Here is a 22,695-nt window from a genome sequence, read left to right on the forward strand (position 1 = left end):
TTTATTTAAAAACAAAATCTAATAATGCCAATTGTGCTTTGCTCTGAGAAAGCAAGAACAAAAAAAAGTGACACTTTTTTGTTTTTAGTAGCTGGTGATTCTTCTTATAGTAACCACAAGCTCTCTGCTCGTGTGTTTTTTTTTTTTTGTTTTTTTTAAAGTTACAATCTCTACTGTGTTCTTTTGGATTCCCACACGAAATAATCTTTAACATGCACAAAAACAGAACAAAAAACACAACCAAAGAACACTACAGTGCATTAAAAAGGCACCTGCTCCCCAGATACAGGCTGTTTTTTTATCCTACAAAGTTACATAGTTGTAGAGGGATGTTGTTAATGCAGCTTCAGTAGACTCAACAATAATCCCCCACAAGCAGTTCATAAAAACTGTCTGTACCGACTCCATCGAGTACTCTACTAATATCACATTGACCTTTTTGGGGACAGATGAGATACATTCAAGAGGTAAACAAGTTTAACTTCATCTCCTAAAACAAACAGCTATCTTTCTCTGCAACATAATTCACACACTAAATACAATTCGCAGGTTAAGTAGAGTTCACATTGAAATGTCGATGATTAAAGGCGACCGGAGCAAACATGCAGTACAGTACGTAGAGTGGTTTTATCTTGGCGGAGGGGGTCCCTCGGCGCGGGGACTCGTACAGATTGTGGGGCTCAGAAATGCTTTGAATGTAAAATCACTCTGATCACATTTTTCAATGACATACTTTTCTGTTCTTCAACATGCTGTGGGCGTCACGCACCGATCCTCCACAAGTTTCCATTTCAGGGTTACATAGATTTGAAAAACTGCATGAAAATATGCAGGTTTATAATATTAAATAAAGTAGAGAAAAAGCATTTACGTTAACTGTAACAAGCCGTGTTGTTTACAAGTTTTTCAGTATAAATATTCATTTAAATATTTAACACCAGACACCCAATTTACTTTTATTGCCCTGACAGATAGAAGAATGTCGATTTCTAACATTCACACCGTCTTCACATTATCAATCTGAGAACATATTGTCAGCATCGCCTATAATAATCCAGAAAAATTCATTTAATTTACGCTGCCCTTTCCAAACACAGTCCCCCTCCTCATACACCAACATTAACTTAGATGTTGTACATTTATGCTCAATGCAAAATGTCTCCAGATCTAGAATTACACATAATTAAATATTGAATCCCGTTGCGTTATATGACAGTACAAATGAAAACTGGTAAATGTTCTGCAGCTAAATGCACGTGAACTTGGTAGCGGTGAGGTTCCACTATCAGGTTTTATTTTTTTTAGTTTTGTTCTGTTTTTGATTTTCATGATCAACACATTTTGTTTATCCCCAACCTGTCTGACATCATTTTTTTTTTTTTTGACACGTGCATTTTGGAACAAGAACTGAAAAGATCAGGACTTACTTTTTTTGATAGTTTAAACTAGGGCTGCAACTAACGATTATTTTCATTATCGATTAATGTGTTGACTTTTTTCTCAATTAATCGATTAGTTGTTTGGTCTATAAAATGTCAAGAAATGGTGAAAAATGTCTTGTTTTGTCCACAACTCAAAGATATTCAGTTTACTGACACAGAGGAGTAAAGAAACCAGAAAATATTCACATTTGAGAAGAAGGAATCACATAATTTTGACTTTTTTCTTTTCTTAAAGAAAATACCGAAACCAATTAATCGACTATCAAAACAGTTGCCAATTAATTTAATAGTCATCAACTAATCAAATAATAGTTGCAGCTCTACTTTCAAGTGTGTTTATGGAGCTTTTTTCAGACTGTGATTTTGTGAAAGTAAAACAGCGGTGCTGAAAATCTGAAGTGAAGTACTGAACCAAAGAAAATAAACACGAGGTAAACCGGACAGTTAATGAACATTATTTCATTTTCAGTAATCTGCATTTAAAAGTAAAAAAAAAAGGAGAAAGACGTCCTCTCCGTTCTTCAACAGTACGACAGAAACGCCAACTATTACAGACGTGACCTTTTGTTCAAGTGGACTACACAGTGGATATGTACCGTTTTTTTTTTTTTTAACACACTATACCGTTCCTCTGTTTTTTGCGAATGCCCGACCATTTCTCTTTTAGCAGTGACGCTGAAAACGGCTTGTGTGTTTCTATGGTGATGATCCCAAAATCTCTACTTTCCCTGAAGGGCATGACCAAAGAGTTTCTGAGCTTGCTGCATTTGAACTGAAGTGGATGTGATGGCTGGTATTGAGTATTTTAAGTGCTGTGCTATGCAACATTCATTTCATTCAGAGTGAAAAAGGTGTCACGCAAACACAGAGATTACTTTTACGTCAAAACCCATGACGAAAAGTGTAACTGAATGCACTTAGAAATAAGCGATTTGAATGCACTTAACTGGAGATGCTTGTGTGATTTTAGGCTTCAACTGCGCCGGACTTTCAACAGGTACATTTTGCGTTTGCCGAGTAGATATTTTTTGCTCAGTTTAACTGATTTGCTACGTATACTTTTGATATCTTAAACCATTAACTGTGGAGTATAACTGTCCAAAGCTGTCTATAAGGAGGATTAGATTTTGACATTTAGTTTTGCAAACGAAAATTTAGATATGTACGCATCTTGCAGGGACAAATCTTTCTATTTAATGCTCCTACATTATTAGATTTAATGACACCAGAGTGCATTTATTTAAATGCACTACAAATGAGAGACATTGTACTTGTGGCCTATGTACAGGGATTTGAAAATTAGCCTTTCATCAAACTACATTTTGACATGTTGATAGTGGAGTGCACTGGAGAATTACAGCAGATTTACAAACAAGCAGAGTTAACATAAAAATGTCTTCATTGTTGGTTATGTTCACCATTATTTTCTATGCATATTTTGCTTGTTCACTTGTATAGACGAAAGGCAGCTTGCTTTGTTCGGGTTGCTGTAAAAGTGATTCTCATTTGCTAACCTGCTTTGAGTATATTTTCTGATAGTTTAAAATTTTCGATCATATTAAAACCTCATGACTGACGGCAAAGTTCACAAAGAGAGGATGATCCCTAGAGGTACCTCTTCAAAGAGCGATACACGTGTTTTATCAGCTGCACAGTTCTAAGACAGGGAGTCATAGACTGCAACAAAAAAAAGGGAAGACTGGCTTCAAGTCTCTTCCGGCTAACAGCTTACAGTTAGCGGCTGTTACGTGAAGGCACTTCCTGGTAAAGCTTTCCACAGAGTAGCACCTGGGATTGTTTCGAAGTAACCAGTAGAAGCCCTTTATTGGAAGGAGCCTGGGGTCCGAGCTGGGCTGAAAGGAGTGTCGGTCACAGAAGAGTGAAACCTAAGATGTACTGCAGGAGTTTGTTCCGATTGGCCTGAGGTAGAAAGGTGCTGCTCAGCTCCAGAGTCGTCACCTGGTTCTCTCTTCTCTGCTTCAGGACCTGCGGGGGATCACAACACAGGAGGCACATCTTAACTCCAGCTGGAGGAACCTGAACACCACCCAAACCCTATTTACTTAACACTAATCTGTCTTTTAATAACGGTAAGCAACACATCATGTGTTCATAAAGTTGATTTATATAATAAACACACTCTTACCCCGAGCTCTTTGAATGTCTTCACTGTGTTCTTCACCAGGTAATGAGTTGCACTTTCACCTGGAAACAAAAAAAGAGATAACAAATGACTCAAAAATACTAATTAAATCTTAAGAAGTTTAAACTAACTAACTAAATAAAGCAATTTTCCTAAAGTGGACAGTATGTGGGGAAATATTGCAGTACTACCATAAGCAGCCACTCCTCTCTCTGTGCGGGTGAGCAGGTATCTGAACAGCCTCTGGGTGTAGTCGGACTCCGCCATTGGCTGACTCAGGCTGTGGACAAAGATCGCGGCGCCGCTGTAGGCCTCCAACACCGGGCTGACGAGTCGCTGTAGGAAGACGAAGAACTCCTGGTGCTCTGCTGCAACGCTCACCTGAAACAGGGAGAGAAAGTCAGTGACTGGATGTTGCCTGATCAAACATGAAAACAGTTCTAGATGTTGGTGTCAACGGTTCTGTTGGCTTTAATAAAACAATCTTTTTAGATAAGTATCACTAAAATAGACCTTTAGGTAGCGATCTCTCTGCTCCTCTCCGAAGTCACTGTCCTCGTCCTCCTCGTCACTTCTCCATGAAAGGGGTTCGGGGAACTTTTTGGGCCACGGTTCCTCTGTGGGGCTGGGACTCAGTTCCTCCTGGTCCTCCTGTCACACACAAAAATACACACACATTAGACCATCTAATGGAAAAGTCCCACCACATATGACACATTCAGTAAGCGATCATAGTTATAGTCATATGTCAACTTCCAGCATTAGTCACAGTGGCGACTTTTATTTTTGTCCATCAACAGTGAGGTTTGAATCTGTAAACTGACCTCTGCTACGTAGAGAACTCCATATTGAATGAGCCGGGTCACTGCATCGTGGAAAACCTGGTAAATAGTCTGACAGGGCTGTGGGACAGAGAGGAGGAGAGACACTGTGAAAATCAGTTTAAAACCTCAACAGCATCAATAGGGGTAACAACCAAACTTTACACAACAGATCAAAAGTCACACATTATAAATGAATTATTCACACAGTGACAGGATGTCCTATATGCGCAAATCATGATGGCTTTAGGTCTGATGAAGATCTAATGTTGATATGGGTTGGTCATATGTTATTGTCTTGTTCTAGCCCATATAATAAAGGCTTTTCATATTTCACTTCAGAATCCGCAAAGGAGAAAATAGGGACATGAAGGTGTTTTCCTCTTGCTACTTGCTGGACTCATTTTGTAGTTAAGAAAGATGGTGATGACGATGTGCAGGACTTACTGGTGCCACTGCCACCTCATTGATGAGGAAGTGGGAGAGCCCGGCAGCTTTGCGGATGAGTCTCTCCTGACTCAGAGGGAGGCTATTGGGACCACCGGGCGGGTGATCGGACTCTGATTCCGCGAGCAGCTCTCGCTGCAGTGACAGGATGCTGCAGGCTGGAGACAAAGCATAAAGACATTTAGTGGAGACTGATGGAAATAATAATGTCAGCCGCAAAGTTTATCTACAACGCACCAGTGAACAAGTCAACAATTACTGATACACCAGAGTGACAACAACTTCTTTGCTCAACATACCAATGAGTGCGTCAGAAATGAAGACATGGAAAAGGCCATTGCTGTAGAAGTTGAGCTCGAAAAGCGCTGGTACAGTTTGGCTGGGCGCGATGGTGAACTCGCCGTTGCGGTTTGCGCTGCTGGTCACGTTGACGCAGTTTCCCAGCAGGTGCAGGGCGCGCATGACCACGTCCTCGGAGTTCCCCGAAAAGCCCAGGTCGAAGTCCCTAGACAGGATCTCCTCCTTCATGTTGAAGAAGTCTTCCACCAGCTTGGACAACACCACCCCCTGGAGCAAAGTGGGGGTAAAAGCACAAGCTCAAAAATGTGAAAAAAGAAACGGGGATCATTGGTGACTCCATAAACTAAAAGCCAGGATTCAGTACAAGAAAATGCCAGACTTGGCTTAAGCTTGTTGTATGCAGCACCGGCCAATTCCTCAGGACAGAAAGACAATTTGAGTAATTGTCACCCACTTACATCAGTGTGCCTGCAGAGGGCAGCGGCTCACCACTAATGTACAGAAGAAGGGATGCAGGAAGAGCGAGCTCTCTGCCAGAGAGGGACATTCATTACTATCATGCAGAGGTACGTGACATTTGGTTCACCTTGGTGTGAGGGAGGGAGCACGATGGGCAAGAGCACGATGAAGAGGAGCAAAAAAAGAGAGACCGAAGGATGGGGGATATACATCTGAGGAGCAGAGGGGTAAAGAAAAAAGGGAAGAGGGTGCGGTACAACATGGTTAAGCACCATGAAAAGCCAGACTTACCTGTCTGTGTCTGTACAGCAGCAGACAGGCTACAATGTGGGTAGACATGATCGCTGATGACTTATTAGCCGCTGTGAGGGAAGAAGAGGATATAATGAATATCAATATCGTCCATAAATTTACAAGACAAAAAAGCATGTGCTCAGACATTGGTGGGGGTTATGACAACAACTAAAAGATATGTACAAATGGGACAAGTTGATAAATGTAATGTTGTAATGTTAAATATTAAACATTTTGCACATTTTATTCACTTGGCAGACTTAAAATAAAGTTCCAAATCATATAAAAGTGTGCAATATACCAGGTTTGTCTTGGGCAATTAGGATGATATAACACGGGATTTAAAAGATCCAAAGGAGTTGATTATATTAATAATATATTAGGCAGACAGAAAATAATGTAGTGTGTGTGTATGTGTGTGCGCATGTCTTAGGACGAGGGTTACTAGTGGTCATTCTGAGCATAGCTCAGGTTCAGGGGTGTAAAGCATGTGTGAGCATTGGTACTGCATTCCTCCCCTCTCCTGCTTCTCCATCCTCCCCTTCCTCCTATTGGCTGAAAACAACATGCCATCCAGCTGGAGACTCTGTGATTGGCTGAGCGGAAAACACTAGCGTAGGGAGAATGCAGCTGAATGAGCTGGGGAGAACCGGTTTCTGTAGCGCTACCCCCGCGGCAAAAAAGCCCAGAGTGATGTGAAGCGGATGGACCGATGCTGTGCTGTGTTGGATTTCAATTAATGGAGGCGGCGTGATGGATAGCGTTTCACGTGTGCCGCCTTATAGCTCCGGCTAAGCAGGTGAACTTTTAACACGGGATGAAAAGGAGACCGATGTGCAGAAGAAGGAGAAGATAAAAGAGGAAAGTCTAATAAAGCAGCAAACGTGCGCTCTAGTATTTTACATATGTAAATGAGATGCGATAGTGCCATAAGAAATGTAGCTGAATGTGGCATCCTGGTTGGAATAACAGCATGGCACTGTGATGATTCATCACCTCTGTCACATGTCAGTCTTTCTATATTACAAACTACAAATATAAAGACATAAGTTGTACTGTGACTCTTGAACATGATCCCTAAATATTACAAGCACCAGGGCTATAATTATGGTGTAGTAAACACACTGGCTGTGGGGTTGTGAAAATTCTTACTGAAGAGGACGTGCTTGGCCAGGTTGTTAATAAGTTGTCGTCTCAAGATGTCATCGGGCAGCTCTCTCTCCTCCTCCTGCCCTTCAAACAGCTGAGCATCAGGTCTGGAAGAATAACAACAACATGTAAGCATAAAGTTTGACAAGTGTCTTGTTATGTCAGCTTGATATGGTATGCATAATACACCAGTTCATTTCACAAACTCATTTCCTTTTCTCTTGTTGAACAGGTGTTTATTAGGGGGGTGGATGGGGGGAACAATATGGCATAGTATCGCGATATTTTGCGTGACAATTTTGTATCGATACATGGATGTCAAGTATCAAACTTTTATTATATAAACAATCCGACGGCGGGCCCGGTCCCTATTCTGTCTTTCAGAGGTTGTAGTGGGCTTAGTTTATAAAGCTAGAGTGAAGATACTGGTGTCATACGTAACTAGAAAGACTCGATTGGTACCAACCATGTCATGTTAGCTTGTTGGGAAGAATTCTAAGTAACGCTCCAAAGTTACGCAAAATTTTGGCGAGGGAAAACTGGCATGGACATTTTCAAAGAGGTCCCTTGACCTCTGACCTCAAGATATGTGAATGAAAACTCTGAGATGAACAGAGAGAAAACTGTAACTTATTAGATAAAACAGATGTTGACAAACAGCATAATTTGCAGTTGAAAAAAGGTAATAAATCACAATATATCTTATCGCAATACTCAGCATATCGCAAAATGTTTAAAATCGCAATAAGATCACATCGTGATAATATCGTATCGTGGAGCCTCTGGGGATTTCCACCCTCATTCACATGAATGAAATCACATAAGTTTTAATATAATATTTAGATGATAGTTTGGAATCAGAAAATATGACACGACTGTAAATAGAAAAGCACAAAAAAAGGCTTGAGCCTGCTCCGCAATACTACTTTTCTAAAGGCTTTATGCTGCAAACAAACTGCCCCTTGTGTTTTGAATAAACACTCATCTGAACTGAAGTAAGTATCTTAATGTGATCAAATCATTAAATTACCATTATCATCCTGAACTTGTGGCTCTTTCTGCTCACTTTTACTCTCTCCTTCTATTTCCAGGCTTAAGGCATAGTTGTTACTATGCCATATATTTTTAAAACTTGACTTGATAGGCTACTATTTAGCATGCAAGTATTACTGTACATGCTGCAGGGCACTTTTTATGAAATAGTACTTGCAATTTGTGTCAGTCGGCTCTGTTGGCTTTAGTTCTGAACTTGTGACTCCAGACCAGCTGGGATGGAGCGCCGCTGTCCTGTTGATGTACCGTATGACTTTTATTTTGAAGGGACAGCGCTGAACTGTAGTGACTCCCTGCCAATGTTCAACTCAAGTGCTGTGCTAAGATGTAATGATAACAGACCCTGCTGTGAAATAGCAGGAGGGAGAAGTCAAGTTTGGACATGAGAGTTCATAATATTACAGGTGGGAATGTGGGACTGCTGGTTTGTGGTCAAAGGAGGATATAAGTGACTGTCAGAGTGGGGAGTGTGTGTGTTGCCCTTACTGTGCAGAAATAATGATGGGCATCAAGGTGTGCTCCAGGGACACGGCTGGTGGAATATGGCGGCTTCTCTGGGAGTCCAGGTACTCCTATGTTAGACACGAAAAGGTTCATTACAAACACAAACTCGGACAACGATTTTTTATTTCACCAAATATGTTGAGAAACCCAAAGAAAGCACAATCTTTCATTGTAAGATTCCTACATTTTGAAACTTTTAGCAAAGCTAACCCTAACCCTAGAATTACCGTCTTGCGGTTGTATGCCTCCACCAACCAGTCAAGTTGCAGTTCACATCCATGTCTGTCCAAAATGTCCTCACACCATAATTTTATCCTAGACCTATCCTATCCTATTGTTAAATTGTCATAATTAACATATGAGTTCTTGAGTTATGGCCAAAAACGTGTTTTGTGAGGTCACAGTGACCAGCAAAATCTAATCAGTTCATCCTTGAGTCCAAGTGGGGTTTTGCACCAAATTTCAAGAAATTTGCTCACGGTGTTCCCGAGATATCACAAGATTGGGACAGAAGTGAGGTCACAGTGACCTTTGGTATTTGACCTTTGAGCACCAAAAACAAATCAGTTCATCCTTGAGTCCAAGAGGATGTTTGCGCCAAATTTGTAAAAATTCCCTCTAGGTGTCCCTGAGATATCACGTTCACAAGAATGGTCCAGACGGACGGACAACTTAACTATAAAAACGATAGTTGGAATCTGTTATAGTTATAGCTCAACTTGTGAACACAACAGCTTTTTGTGTGTACAAAAGCTGATGTAAACCTGCGATCAGTCACCTTTAGGGAGAAGGGCTGGTTGAAGTCAACTCGGACGCAACCGTAGTTCTTCCTCAGCATCCTGAAGACTCCGCATGCTATCCCCCACAAACTCTCATTCTTCTTAGGTTTGCCCTGGTGGGATTGAGAAGTTCAGATGGTTACAACGTAGATAATTATAACAACCTATTCTAGTTATCTGTCCCATCCACCAAAAGCCACATACTATAATACCTATTCTGTTTCTTTCAATGACTGAGGAGTAAACACAGACGTCAACCAAACACTTACCAGCTGCTCGCTATTGTAGTTGCCCTCAATAATACGATCGTAAGAGATGCCAACTGGCACCACCAGCACGTCTGCGATCGACCCGTCGCACATTGTGTCTACCACGATGGACAGCATGCCTGCACGCGCTGTGGACGGCTTACCGCTGCGGGAACGGGTACCCTCCAGGTAGACCTCCAGAAATTGCTGCTGACGCAACAACTCCTCCGTATACTGAAGGGAAGATTGATGAAACACAGAGAAAGGTGTTGGGAAGTGAGAGGATGAAGATGAACGATAAAAGGTGGAACTGGATGTCAAAAGTGAGACGGATGTGCATACGCTGTGTGTAAAGGTCATCATACTTTTGATGAAAACGCAATTTGCTGCAAAGTCTTTGACATTCTGAAAAACAACACTGACTCCATCAGAATGTAGAAGACTGAACGCTGTGCAGCCGCTGTATATGCAGCCTGAGTACAAGTTAAAAATGGATGGTGGGCTCCAACAGTTTGACCCCCAAACACACCGCAGGGAACTGGGCATGTGCCAAGACAGCCATGTTGTGTAACAGTATCCACCTGAGTACAGTATGTGTGCACAGCTTGTAGACACTTTTGAGAAGAGAAGCTTTGTCCCGAAATGGTTCGGCTTTCACAGGAGCGACCGAAATTAGAGCAGCACATGGCTTTCTTTTATTAACTTTTGCCTGTGAGGGAGTGCGGTTAATTACATTTCTGTGAGCGACACAGGCACGCCAGATTAAAAGTATACCTTCTGCCAAAATTAAAGTATCACATAGTCCACTTGTATACTCTGTTTGGTGGGATATGTAGTAAAATACTGGAGGTACAAAGGGATAAAATGTAGGTCATGTTGTACAACAGTTGCTCATGTCTTAAGCTGATACCTCTTATCTCGGGGGCAAAATACACGCTTATCTTAGAGGCACAATACACAACCTTTGTTGCTTTCATTACTCTCAACTCTCTTCCACAAACTCCAAACACACACATTAATAGCAATTCTCAACTGTGATAGACTGGTACAATTAAGTAAATCCACTAAAGCAGCCTAGCTATTTTGTGGAAAGCTCATTTAGAGGCTTTGTGTTACAAGTAGCGTATGATGACAAAGCATTAATATTAGCATTAGTAGTCATTCACATTAGTTCTACTTCAAGTTTTCTCATTAGCTTGTTAAGCCACATTATCCAAATACAAGAGCCGAACAAAAGGTTCAGATTCTGGTTTTAATCAGCCTCTAATTTCTCATTCAGTCTATTCAAAACGGCTTTTGCACCAGTGACTTTCTCGAGATGCAAAATGCACACATTAGGGTGGAAATACATTCCTACCAGCGTGCGTCACAGCTGGAAAGACTTGAATAATTTACCAAAGCAATATCTTTTTTAACTTTATATCGACTTGCATTGCACCTCAAAAACAATAATTTTACATTTTACAGACATTTTTGGGACATTTGAAAGGCTAATCAGTACATCACTAAAGTGATTATCCTTTAACCCTTTTGACCATCTGTACTATAGTTACAAACTGATACTGATAACCATCAAGTTATATCAAGCAAACTACTACTCTTCATATGATGCCAATATACAGTATGTCACTAATGATGCATCCAAGTAAGAGCTGCAACGATTTATCGATTAGTTGTCAACTGCTAAATTAATCGGCAACTATTTTGATAATCGATCAATAGGTTTGAGTAATTTTTTAATTAAAAAAAAAGTCAAAATTCTCTGATTCCAGCTTCTTAAATGTGAATATTTTCTGGTTTCTTTACTCCTCTGTGACAGTAAACTGAATATCTTTGAGTTGTGGACAAAACAAGAAATTTGAGGACGTCATCTTGGGCTTTGGGAAACACTGATCGACATTTTTCACCATTTTCTGACCAAACAACTGATCAATTAATTGAGAAAATAATCAACACATTAATCGACAATGAAAATAATCGTTAGTTGCAGCCCTAGAAGATGTATAAGCCTACCTATGGTCCCAACAGAGAAAAACTGACAGCATGAGTTGGATCTAGGTCAGTGCAGTGAAGAAAAGCAGCATAACTTAACCATCTTAATTTTACAGCAGAAGTTGTAGAGAAGTCTATAGAAGTTACTTAGAAGCTACTACAGGATAGTAGTGGCGTCTTAGTAACTTATTTAAAAGGTAGAAGGCAAAGTCTAATTGTACAGTACGCTTACAAATTTAAACTAGAAAGAGAGTAAAAGAAAGAGAGCTAACATTATGTAACAACTCTTCCTGTCCATCACTCAGGAATGAAAAGAGCCCACAGAGCAGAGACAGCCTGCAGTTACATAATGAATCCATGCCAAGAAAATTTAGGAACGGTATGTTAAACCAGCCTTTTCTACACTGTAGAAGATAAATAGACACTTGAGACTTACCGCATGTAAGAGCGATCTGTACAGAATGTCTTTCTTCCCATCCCCCGTCTCCTCCATTTTCCGTCGTATGAAGAACCCTCCAAGTTTACGGATAAGGGTGCTGAGGAAAAAAGAAAGTTTTATCAAGTGGCTTCCACGCTGAGCTTTCTAGGTTGGCAGCAGTAGCAGTGTCCTTATCATTTTCAGTCAGCTGCAAAATAGTGATAGCACAGTAATTACTACGGGCCAATAATTTGGATTATGGCGACACTGTGATTAAAGGGTATCACTGTACCGTAATGTGATTATTGGGAGTATTCAATGTGATTTAAACAGCTGACCATACAGTAAGTGGTTCCCTACAATTTGGAATAAGCTAGTTTGCATGTAACTACTGCCTTTACTTATAGATTTCTACACATTTTTGTGCTGAGCCCGTCATTTGTGTTATCTCTATAACTAGGGGTGGGGGGAAAAAAATCAATACAGCATACTATAGCAGTATTTTGCATGGCAATATTGCATCGATACACACAAGTTAAGCATTGATCTTTTATCATATAAACTATAAACCTCTAAACAATCCAAAAGCTAGAGTGAAGATACTGGTATCATATGAAACAAAATAACCTATGGAGTTTAGTACCAACCATGTCATGTTAACTTGTTGGGAAGAACGCTAAATAACGCTCCAAAGTTACGCAAAATTTTGGTGTGGAAAAACTGGCATGGCCATTTTCAAAAAATTAGATAAAACAGATGTTGACAAACTGCATAATTTGCAGGTGAAAAAGGTAATAAATTACAATATATCGCAATACACAATATCACGAAATGTTAAAAATCGCAGTAAGATCATATTGTGGGGCCTCTGGGGATTCCCACGCCTATCTATAACAGTAAAAAAAAAAAAAACATTTTTTCACTTCTTCATTTCCTTAATGTTTCCTCTTCTGTATCCTGTCACTAGGTGTGTTCCTGTTCTCGGTAAACATGGCTCAGGTCGGTACTTCTGGGGTCTATATCATAAGTACTACATGAGATCAATTTTAGAACCTCTAATACTATTTGAAGCAGGTTATGAAAACAGGTTCACCGCCTGTTGTCAGGCTTCCCTGCTATTAATATTCCCTCAATGTAAAATCTGTGTCAATTATTTAGTCCCACTCTTTAGCTCAGTTTCTGATCTAGTTCCAAGGAAGTCCCTTTCTTCTGATATCAAACAGATCTGTGTTTTCACTTACAGAGAGCAGAAATACACCTTACTGCCGGATCAAACTTGACGTGAGGCTTCGTGAGCCTTTTACCTGAGGATGGGGATGCTCAGGTTGTTTCCAGCAGCGATGTGTGGGGCTTTGATGTTGTGACAGAACAGGATCAAGGTGATGAGCAGGTAGTCGATGTGGGATTTGTGAACGGGGAGGAAGACCATGGGCACATTTTGCTGTAAAGACAAGACATATATGATTTTTTAAATAAACACATTTCACAGTGCAGATGGAATTTAACTCCAGTTTAATGCATTGTGATGATCAATATTTGTGTAGTGCTTGTTAGACACTGTGTTTAGCGGCCACAAATATGTGTACAATATCTTTTGAAAACATCTTCTTGCATGTTTTGTGCAGATGATTATGCTGTGAGTTTAATTAATTTTCCTTGTGTGTGTGTGTAGTTTCTGCTGACCTCTGTAGCAGCTTTCTTGACCATTTCCAGCTGGCCCTTGTGGATCTGGATGCTCCAGAAGAAACCATTAAAGAGCCTCAGGAGGACCCACCCTGTCAGCCTGAACAAAAAGAAAAGTGTGAGAAGCAATCGATCAATGCCTGAAAAGCAAGTGGGGTGAGATTTCTGGTATACAGTACGGACCTGATGAAGGCCGGTGAAATGTTGGCCACCATCTCCTGAAGGAAGGCCCTGGCTTTCTGCTTCACTTTACTGACTGCTTTGTGATCCAGGTTGGGCTGGCTGGCTGCAGCGTCCAAATCTGTGGCTACCTTCACAATAGAACTCTCCACCCTGACATGGACCAAAGCACAGCACAAACATGAGTGTATACAAACATAACTGGAGTTTTATTCCAACAGCAGGGGCCACTACATACTCTCATGATGCTCAGTTGCACACTGATGGCACGTTAAAACATGTGCCTCGGGTTAAGTCGAGCGTTACCTGCTGTTGTTGAGCACGTTGTCCACTACGTTCCTGCAGAACATGTCCTTGTTGACGTCTCTCTCCATGACAAACAGCACATAACTCAGCCTGCGCGCCAGCCAGCCCCGCTGTCTGCATGAGCACACATAAGACACACGAATGTGCATCAATGTAGACACAGAAACACATTCTCAAATATACTGTATGCATGGCTACACTAATGAATGCATTGACATATTTTATATGTACTATATCTGTGAAAACATTTGATCAAAATCTCTCTCTCATACACACACTCCCACACACACAAAATAAAACGTATAGTTTAACTGTTCAGTTAAAAGACTGTCAGGCTGTTAAAACTTGGTCTTTGTTGGTTATGCTGATTTCCTGGTAATTTAACACATTTCAGGTAGCAGAGATCAGCTCTAGCTGACATATCCATTACACACAGCTTTCTTACACCAGTGGCTGTGTTAAGGTCAGTTTTGTTCCACTTTGTTGAGCAAAAAATACGTCATACCTACAACCATTCTATTGACTTCAGCCCATCTTTGCTCCGGGATGTCTCGGTCTACATGCTAATACAATGCAGAATAAAAACTAGATATAACCTTATTTCAGCTTGTCCTTTACTATTTAGAGCTTGATAGCAAACAGCCGTCATTAAGGTACCGCTATCCAAAGGATTGCATAGGACTTTGAAAAAGCAAAAGATTCACACTAAACTCATGTTTCTACTGTTTGGAGTTGAGGAATTAAGGTGTCTCAGTGAGTTTTGCCTGTTAAAGTCAGTCACTGGATGCATGTGTCCAGTGTCCACTGACAAACACTTTGAATAATTCATCTGTCTACCTTTTCCACTGTTTCACAGATCGGCCCTCTTGACTTAAAGCCATTTATCATGCGCAGGTTATAAGGAGGGCCAGCGCCCGTCTGCACTGTATTGATTGTACTACACATGAGGAGTCAGAGCTCTTGCTCTTGTTGCAATGTGCTATTAAGAGGGGCATCAGATACCAAAGCAGCATGTGAACGCCAACCAGCTCGACATGTAAAGTTGAATATGTTCCTCTTGCCAGAACAAAATACTGTGGAATGAAGTGATATCATAATGGAGTAGATCTTGCTTTGATTACCTGGTGTGGGTCTCATTAATGTAGATGACGTTGCGCAGTCCCAGAGATGGGATGCTAGGGTTGAACAGTTTCTCCTGGAAAACAAAAATGATGAATATTATGAGGATGAAGACAGAATAACTTCAACTAAGAGCCTTAGAGACAGCAGTGGGTTTGTATATTTGAGGAATAAACACATAACAGGTATACTGTATTTTATCTTGTTGTCTTTGACAAGAACTTGGCTCATTATAGGACACTTTTTTGCAAGCAATGCAGACTGGAATCCAGAAGAGCAATCCTTACAGAGCTAAACCAGCTGGTGTCTCATGTTGACATAATGTGTCAGACCGGCCTAACAGTTACACAAAAGACAGTCCTGTCTGACTTTGCTTGACTGTTGTTTGCACAGTAATTTATTGCTTGTCACACGTTAATGCACTACTCGTTTACTTGTTACCTCGGCTGCAGGAAAACTAATTCCCTACGCTCAAACTAGTACAAACTAGTGCTTCACACATTGTTTTGAAAGAGTTAAAAATGTCTATGATGTGCATTGATTTGCGCCGAGTGTACGATAGGGCCCTATACAGTAGTTATGCTCTGAATTATATTTGGATATAGAGAAGATGTCATGGTTGATTCACATATGAACAACACATTTTAATGTTGAATGGACTCAGATTGATATCTTGTGTCTTAAAACAGCCACCATAAGTTGTTTTTGGCAGGTGCTGTAGCCTGCATATTGATCCTTTTCTCCTTAGTTATAAACATTTACATTTCAACAAATAATACCCTGGATCCGCTTAGAGTCTTGCAAATGAACTTGTGTTAGAGTGAATTAGCTGTGGTGTAACTTTACCCAGCTCTGCGGTGTACAGGAGTGACAGCAACGGCCCACAAAGGGCCTCTTTCTGTTCAGCAGGCCCTCCTTCCACGTGCTGGCAACGCAGCGCAGGACTGAGGGGCTGGTGCTGCGGTCCTTGAAACACATCCACACATAAAAATCATTGAAGGTAAAGATACAACTGAGACAACTAATGCTGAGACAAGATTAAACTGATCCTACTGTTTAATGGAAAGATAAAATGTTGGTCTGGGTCTGTGGCTTACCGAGTCATCGTTGGGATGTTTCCAGCGGTTGCACCACTGCTCTCCATTGTTGACCTGCAGCAGCAAGCCATCAGACAGCTCCATGTTGTCTGCTGTCCTTTCCTCTCCCTCCAGATCACACACCACTAGCTGGCAAGCTGTCAAGACACACGACGGATATCACAAGGTTTCAATTTAAATCATATTAAATGCAGCCATCACTGGGGGCAATATGCAAGTTTTCATTTTCTAAGCAAGAGTATTGCCTATTAATTTACCTTACCTTAGACAACATCCTAATTCACTTTTTGTGTGGCACCACAAGTCAGTAAGATCACATAAACCACACAAGCATCTTAACAAGAAACTATGAACACACAAAAAGCAGATTATCGTATATTAAAAACGTATATGACTTATATAACCTCCAGCGTTCTCAAATGTCTTGTTTTGTCCACAACCCAAAGATATTTAGTTTACTGTCATAGAGGAGTTAAGAAACCAGAAAATATTCACATTTAAGAAGCTGGAATCAGAGAATTTTTACTTTTTTCCTTTAAAAAATGGTTGGTGATTCATTTAATAGTTGACAACTAATCGATTAAATCAATTAATTGTTGCAGCTCTAGACCACACGAGGAACTACTAGAACTATTATGAGAAACTACTGACACACAAAAGGCATATTATTATGGTAGATTAAAAACTTGAATTTAGGATCTAAATATTTATTTTGAAGATGAACTACACCTCCTGTGAGTCTTAGCCATACATGTGTGGTCAGTTTCTAGACAAGGTTAGTGTGAAAATAACATGGTGCTCAAATTTTAGTAGAATACAGAGTGGTAGATACATATTTAGCTATGAATAAAAGAAAACACTCTAGTACTGTATCATGCTACAGATTTTGAGACTAATTGGTGAAAGAAACCTTCAATGTAAAATATATTGTTTGTCAAAAATATTGAAGACTTGATTTGATATATATCGATACTGAATATTTGAAATGGTTTCAATTCTCATTTTCCATAGTATCGATACACAGGTAACAGCTGTGCTTTCTGCTCTCTCTTTTCTCTGACACTCTACTTTTTATGTTTTAATAAAAATCTAAATTTGTATGCCCTCAGTGTTGTGTAAAATTTTCTCTGTGGTGTCGAAAATTATATTGAATATCAATATTTTTCAAGGTGTTTTATCAAAGTTTGAAATTCTAGTATTGTGACAACATTAAATGAGTAACAGTAGGATAGCTACCGATTTGTATAAGATATCATTAATGTCGCTGTATCCATGTTGCTCACATTCATCATTTTGAGTGCGTGAACCAGGTGTTAGTAACCAGCCTCACTTCAACAGGACAGCCTGAGAAAGAAACAAGGTGTAGCTTAAAAAATGTGGGCCGCTCCCACATGATGCATCACCCTGCTAGGATTAGTTGGGTTCACTTAACACCTGTTTGCTCAAGTTAAACCAGATTTTCTTCAAGGTTACATTGTTTCACTCATCCCCTGACACTTTGGACACAATTTATAGGCTGGTCGCCTGTGGTTCGAATAACTAACAACAATCCACAGCAGGAAGTATTGTGCATTAGCATTACACGCCCAAATATCTGAGACTAGAGGACGTTTGGGAACAACCAGGTGACAGTGACTACTTAAAAGACAAGTCTATTATGCAAATCAAACGGCACACTCCAATAATATCTTATAAATTTTTTTAAGTCTATATTTTACTTGTTTAAGCCACACTTCTGCTAAGTGAGCTATTTTAAATACAGGTATTCCACAGAGGGTAAAGACTTCCTCATTTTAAGAGCCACTTCAGACATTAAACGACTGACTTTCCTAATATGTTAATCAGGATTATTCATCCACCTTCAGAGACAGTTTCGTTAAACTTAAAAGAAAACCTGCTTCAAATGGACAAGAGTTTAACTCAAATGAACTTTGTCAAACTAAAATGTTCCCTATTAAAGATATAATAAAACAGCACTGAATAATATCGCCACAATGCCCCCGTTTTGTTTTTTTTATCTACAGTAGCTGCCGCTAAAGCTTCCTTTATCGTAAAAACGATTATCAGTTTATCACAAGTCAGACAGTTTTCCTGTCAGTACACAACACTTCATCTGATGGACTAGAGCGGAAACTCTAAATTAAAAATGTCAAAATCACACCCCATCAACTTGTGCAGCTCTACAGTACGTCATGTTGGGAAAACCTGTAACACCACCCAGAGGACGTTTGGGATGAGTCACCATTGTATTCGCTTTAGCTGTTGCTGTGTACTGGACACCTACTAGTCAACTACCTTTAAATAGCTTCTGAAAGCTTAGAACAAGATTATTTACCTGGATTAGGGCTGGGCCATTTTTGTATATTTGTCAGAGGCCAATTTAACAGTTTTGGGCAATACAGGAATGGCAAGGAGTGTAATAATTGCCAAAGAAAAGTACTTATAAAGTATTTAACTTTACAGGTTTTTCAGCTACTTAAAAGAAGTATTTAAAATCAGCAATAATACATAGGGCGAGGCTATTTCTTAAGCATTAAAAGGGGAATTAATTTGTCTAAAAGGGATTGTTATTATCTCTCTAAACATGCAGCTTTGTTTTTGAGTTTTTTCTTATACTTTATTTGTTTTAGATGTTGTATAATTGATATTTTGTGAGGATGTTATGAAGATTAAAACACTGTACAACAATACTTTTCATGAACACGTCACACATACTGGCCTCACACTGTATTGGTTACTGTCTTGTTAACCCTTTTACTACAATGGAGATGTGCAGCGTCTGGGCCCCAAATACCTACAAAGACAATGAAATACTTTTACATTGTCCCACTCTGCCTGTTGTTTCCGCAATTGTTCATTTCAACAATAAAATACAGAATACATGTAGAGTCCAATGGCCTGGAGAAACAAGGACAACAGAAAACCGCATGGCCAGCGCCTCTGATTTGTTTGAAAATAGGTTAGTGAGTCATTTTATGAATGAATGATTTCACACCAAACATTTTAGAGTGTGTGTGTAAGTTAAGGGGCAGTGCAGCTCAATTTTTCTGTGAATATTAAGTCTTAGTGAGACGACAGACATGCAGGCCTCTTGGCTAAAGTGTTAACTAGTCCAGCAGAGGATGAATGCCCTTTAAGCTATTGTCTTGTAGTGTTGTGGTGGTAGTAGGTGATACGCACACTGATGAGGGTTTTCAAAGAGGTCAATGACCGGGAGTACTGCACTTGATGGGGTGACTTTGTTGGAAGCAAAACAAAGAAGCCGAAGAATGAATGAGGAGCTTTGGGGATTAGGTAACAGGTGGAGGTGGCCTTAATGACACATTAGCGTTTCCGTGCAAGTGAATATATTTAAATCAGCAATAATACATAGGGCGAGGCTATTTCTTAAGCATTAAAAGGGGAATTAATTTGTCTAAAAGGGATTGTTATTATCTCTCTAAAATGCAGCTTTGTTTTTGAGTTTTTTTCTTTTACTTTATTTGTTTTATATGTTGTGTATATATCATCCAAATCTAACCTATCATAAAGTGTGTCTGCATGATAAGAATTGAGATGATATATGTATTTAAAGGGAATGCACCAATAATGTCTTTGAAGCACATATCAATATTTATCCATCCATATGAGCCGATGTTGGCTTGGATCTTTACAATAAAGATAAAATAAGATATTCCTTTATTAGTACTGCAGTGGGGAAATTTGCAGTTCACAGCAGCAAAGGGGATAGTGCAAAAAACAAGATGCATCAGCTAACACAGTAAAAAAAAAAGAGCTAAACAAAGTGTAACAAAATATGAAGCATTTAAATAGAAGGAAGTATAAAAATAGGAGCAGTATATACCGTATTGACAATAAATAAACTATTAACAAAATTAACAAAAATGAACAAAATTAAACCCACAAGGATAACAAACATGGCAATACACCACATTCTGTTAATTATCAAATTGTGCTGGACAAATACCAGCCCAGAGAGACAAGCAAATCTCCACCTCACCATCACACTCTATTTATTCTATAGATGACTGTGTCAGACACTATACTGCACAGGACTACTAGGTTGATCCGCCTCACACGCTCCCAAGCTGTCTGCAATAAGCAGGTCAAACAGGAGAAGTCTCTGTGTTAAATATGATTACTAATCTTGTTCTAATTGTTTGTCATCACTATTACGTAGTCCTATTATTTCTGTATATTAATCTTGTGTTCTTTATAACATTTTGAAATTTGAACACTATTTAAGTGGAGGCTTCAAATAAGCCCAGTGGGCATTGTATGTAGAGCCCAGACGCTGCACATCTCCATTGTAATAAAAGGGTTAACAAGACAGTTACCAATACAGTGTGAGGCCAGTATGTGTGATGTGGTAATGAAAAGTATTGTTGTACAGTGTTTTAATCTTCATAACATCCTAACAAAATGCCAATTATACAACATTTCAAAACAAATAAAGTATAAGAAAAAACTCAAAAACAAAGCTGCATTTTAGAGAGATAATAACAATCCCTTTTAAACAAATTAATATCCCTTTTAATGCTTAAGAAATAGCCTCGCCCTATGTATTACTGCTGATTTAAATACCTCTATTAAGTAGCTGAACCTGCCTCTTCCTGCACTGTATATTATTTATTTTTTGTTATGTTTGTGTAAAATAAATACAAATGTTCTAGTCTTATAATGGAAAATGTGATATCCATCTTATCATCCACATCAGATCCTATCATAAAGTGTGTCTGCATGATAAGAATTGAGATGATATATGTTGGTATTTTATAAGGAATGCACCAACAATGTTTTTGAAGCACATATCAATATTTATCCATCCATCCATGGATCTTTACAATAAAGAAACCCACAAGGATAACAAACTTGGCAATACCACATTCTGTTAATTATCAAATTAGACAAATACCAGTCCAGACAGACAGCAAATCTCCCACTATCTATTTATGTTATAGATGACACTATACTGTACAGGATACTAGGTTAATCCGCCTCACACGCTCCCAAGCTGTCTGCAATAAGCAGGTCAAACAGGAGAAGTCTCTGTGAGGTGACAGATGGGCTGTGCAGCAGATAACTAGCAGTGCAGACAACAATGGCACACAAACCACCAGGCAAGCCGTCTGCTTGGGCTTCAAAGTAACACTGCAGTCTTCTTCATTAAATGGTTAAATGGTTTCCATTTGAAGGGGGTTCGTGTTAAAATTAAACCCCGGCTCATTATATGGCATGCTTCCGAGTCTCATGTGGCAGAACCTGACGTTAAGGCTTAAAGGGGCCCCTCAGTCCTGCGACGTTAACCGGTTATTTTATGTCACTTAAAAGCAAGCCAAGGTTACATGTATAACCACAAACTGTTAAGGGTCTTATGAACTCAATGTCAATGTAAAGTTAACCACCTAACATCACGTTAAACCATTAAAAATCCACCTTAATTTAGCTTTTCACACATGTCGTCCACGACGTCGTGTAGAGCTACAGTGGCAGTTATTGTTTCCATGACAATACAGCATTAACGGTGTTAGCTTAGCGTTAGCTTGCTATAGCTAGGCTAATCTCTCCTCTTACCTTGAATGTTGTGTTACGCTGACTCATATCTCACAAATAGAAACTCGTAGACAAAAAAATAGCAGCCAAGTCGTTGCTGTTCTTGAGTGTGCTCTTGTGTCTCCTCTAGAAGAGCTCCACTTCTCCTCCTGAAGAGAGAGACTGCTGCTGCTCGGCTCAGCTCTGACAGACAGTAATGTGTCACAGGAGGCAGAGAGCTGTTATTCTGGTACAGCGGTGAACTAGCAGCAGTGGTGTTGTTCTACCTGCAGCCAGCAGAGGGCAGCACTGCGACTATATTATCACCACTATGCATACTCATTCATTTCATCAGCTGCAGACTAGGGAATGAAATTAACCCTCCTGTTGTCTTCCTGTTGACCGTGCAACTTTTGGTCTGGTTTGACGGTTTATAAAGCATACGGTATAAATTATCACCCAAAATTATCACCCAATTCTATTACACCTTTGTAGCAAATTCATTCCAACTCATTTTCACAAGTTTTACACTTTTCTTTTCGTAATATATGGTTAATAAACATTATTTGCATGAAATTACACCTAATCTTTGAATAAAAAAAGCAGAAATTATTAATTATTTTGACTATAGTTAGTATCAGAGGAACATAATGTTGAGGGATTATCACAGACAATATTATAAATATTATAATATAAAACATTTTCAATGGCAGCACATAATGACACCTT

General features: G+C 39.5%; 1 protein-coding gene across 1 annotated transcript; it reads right to left on the minus strand.

Moving 5' to 3' along the window:
* Positions 1 to 1,976: 1,976 nt before the first annotated feature.
* Positions 1,977 to 22,224, minus strand: gpam (glycerol-3-phosphate acyltransferase, mitochondrial). Its single transcript, XM_037754793.1, has 21 exons — positions 22,009 to 22,224; positions 16,435 to 16,571; positions 16,184 to 16,303; positions 15,340 to 15,413; positions 14,219 to 14,332; positions 13,916 to 14,065; positions 13,733 to 13,832; positions 13,354 to 13,490; positions 12,068 to 12,167; positions 9,661 to 9,873; positions 9,391 to 9,504; positions 8,595 to 8,680; positions 7,059 to 7,162; positions 5,904 to 5,974; positions 5,153 to 5,420; positions 4,854 to 5,011; positions 4,410 to 4,487; positions 4,099 to 4,236; positions 3,777 to 3,966; positions 3,589 to 3,647; positions 1,977 to 3,428 (listed from the first exon to the last, which is right to left on the minus strand). The coding sequence occupies exons 2-21, from the start codon at positions 16,516 to 16,518 to the stop codon at positions 3,312 to 3,314; spliced, it is 2,475 nt and encodes an 824-aa protein (XP_037610721.1). The 5' UTR covers positions 16,519 to 16,571; positions 22,009 to 22,224; the 3' UTR covers positions 1,977 to 3,311.
* Positions 22,225 to 22,695: the final 471 nt, after the last annotated feature.

The sequence above is a fragment of the Sebastes umbrosus genome, chromosome 20 (genome assembly GCF_015220745.1).
Source record: "Sebastes umbrosus isolate fSebUmb1 chromosome 20, fSebUmb1.pri, whole genome shotgun sequence".
Lineage (NCBI taxonomy): Eukaryota > Metazoa > Chordata > Actinopteri > Perciformes > Sebastidae > Sebastes > Sebastes umbrosus.

What these genes read in the sequence shown, in the direction of transcription:
- gpam (XM_037754793.1), bottom strand. Translation starts at nt 16,518, where the DNA reads ATGGAGCTGTCTGATGGCTTGCTGCTGCAGGTCAACAATGGAGAGCAG. An exon ending in CTGAGCATCCCCATCCTCAG is followed by an intron (nt 12,168 to 13,353) that starts GTAAAAGGCTCA and finishes TTTTTTCCTCAG; the next exon opens with CACCCTTATCCGTAAACTTG. An exon ending in GAGAGGAGTGGCTGCTTATG is followed by an intron (nt 3,648 to 3,776) that starts GTAGTACTGCAA and finishes TTTTGTTTCCAG; the next exon opens with GTGAAAGTGCAACTCATTAC.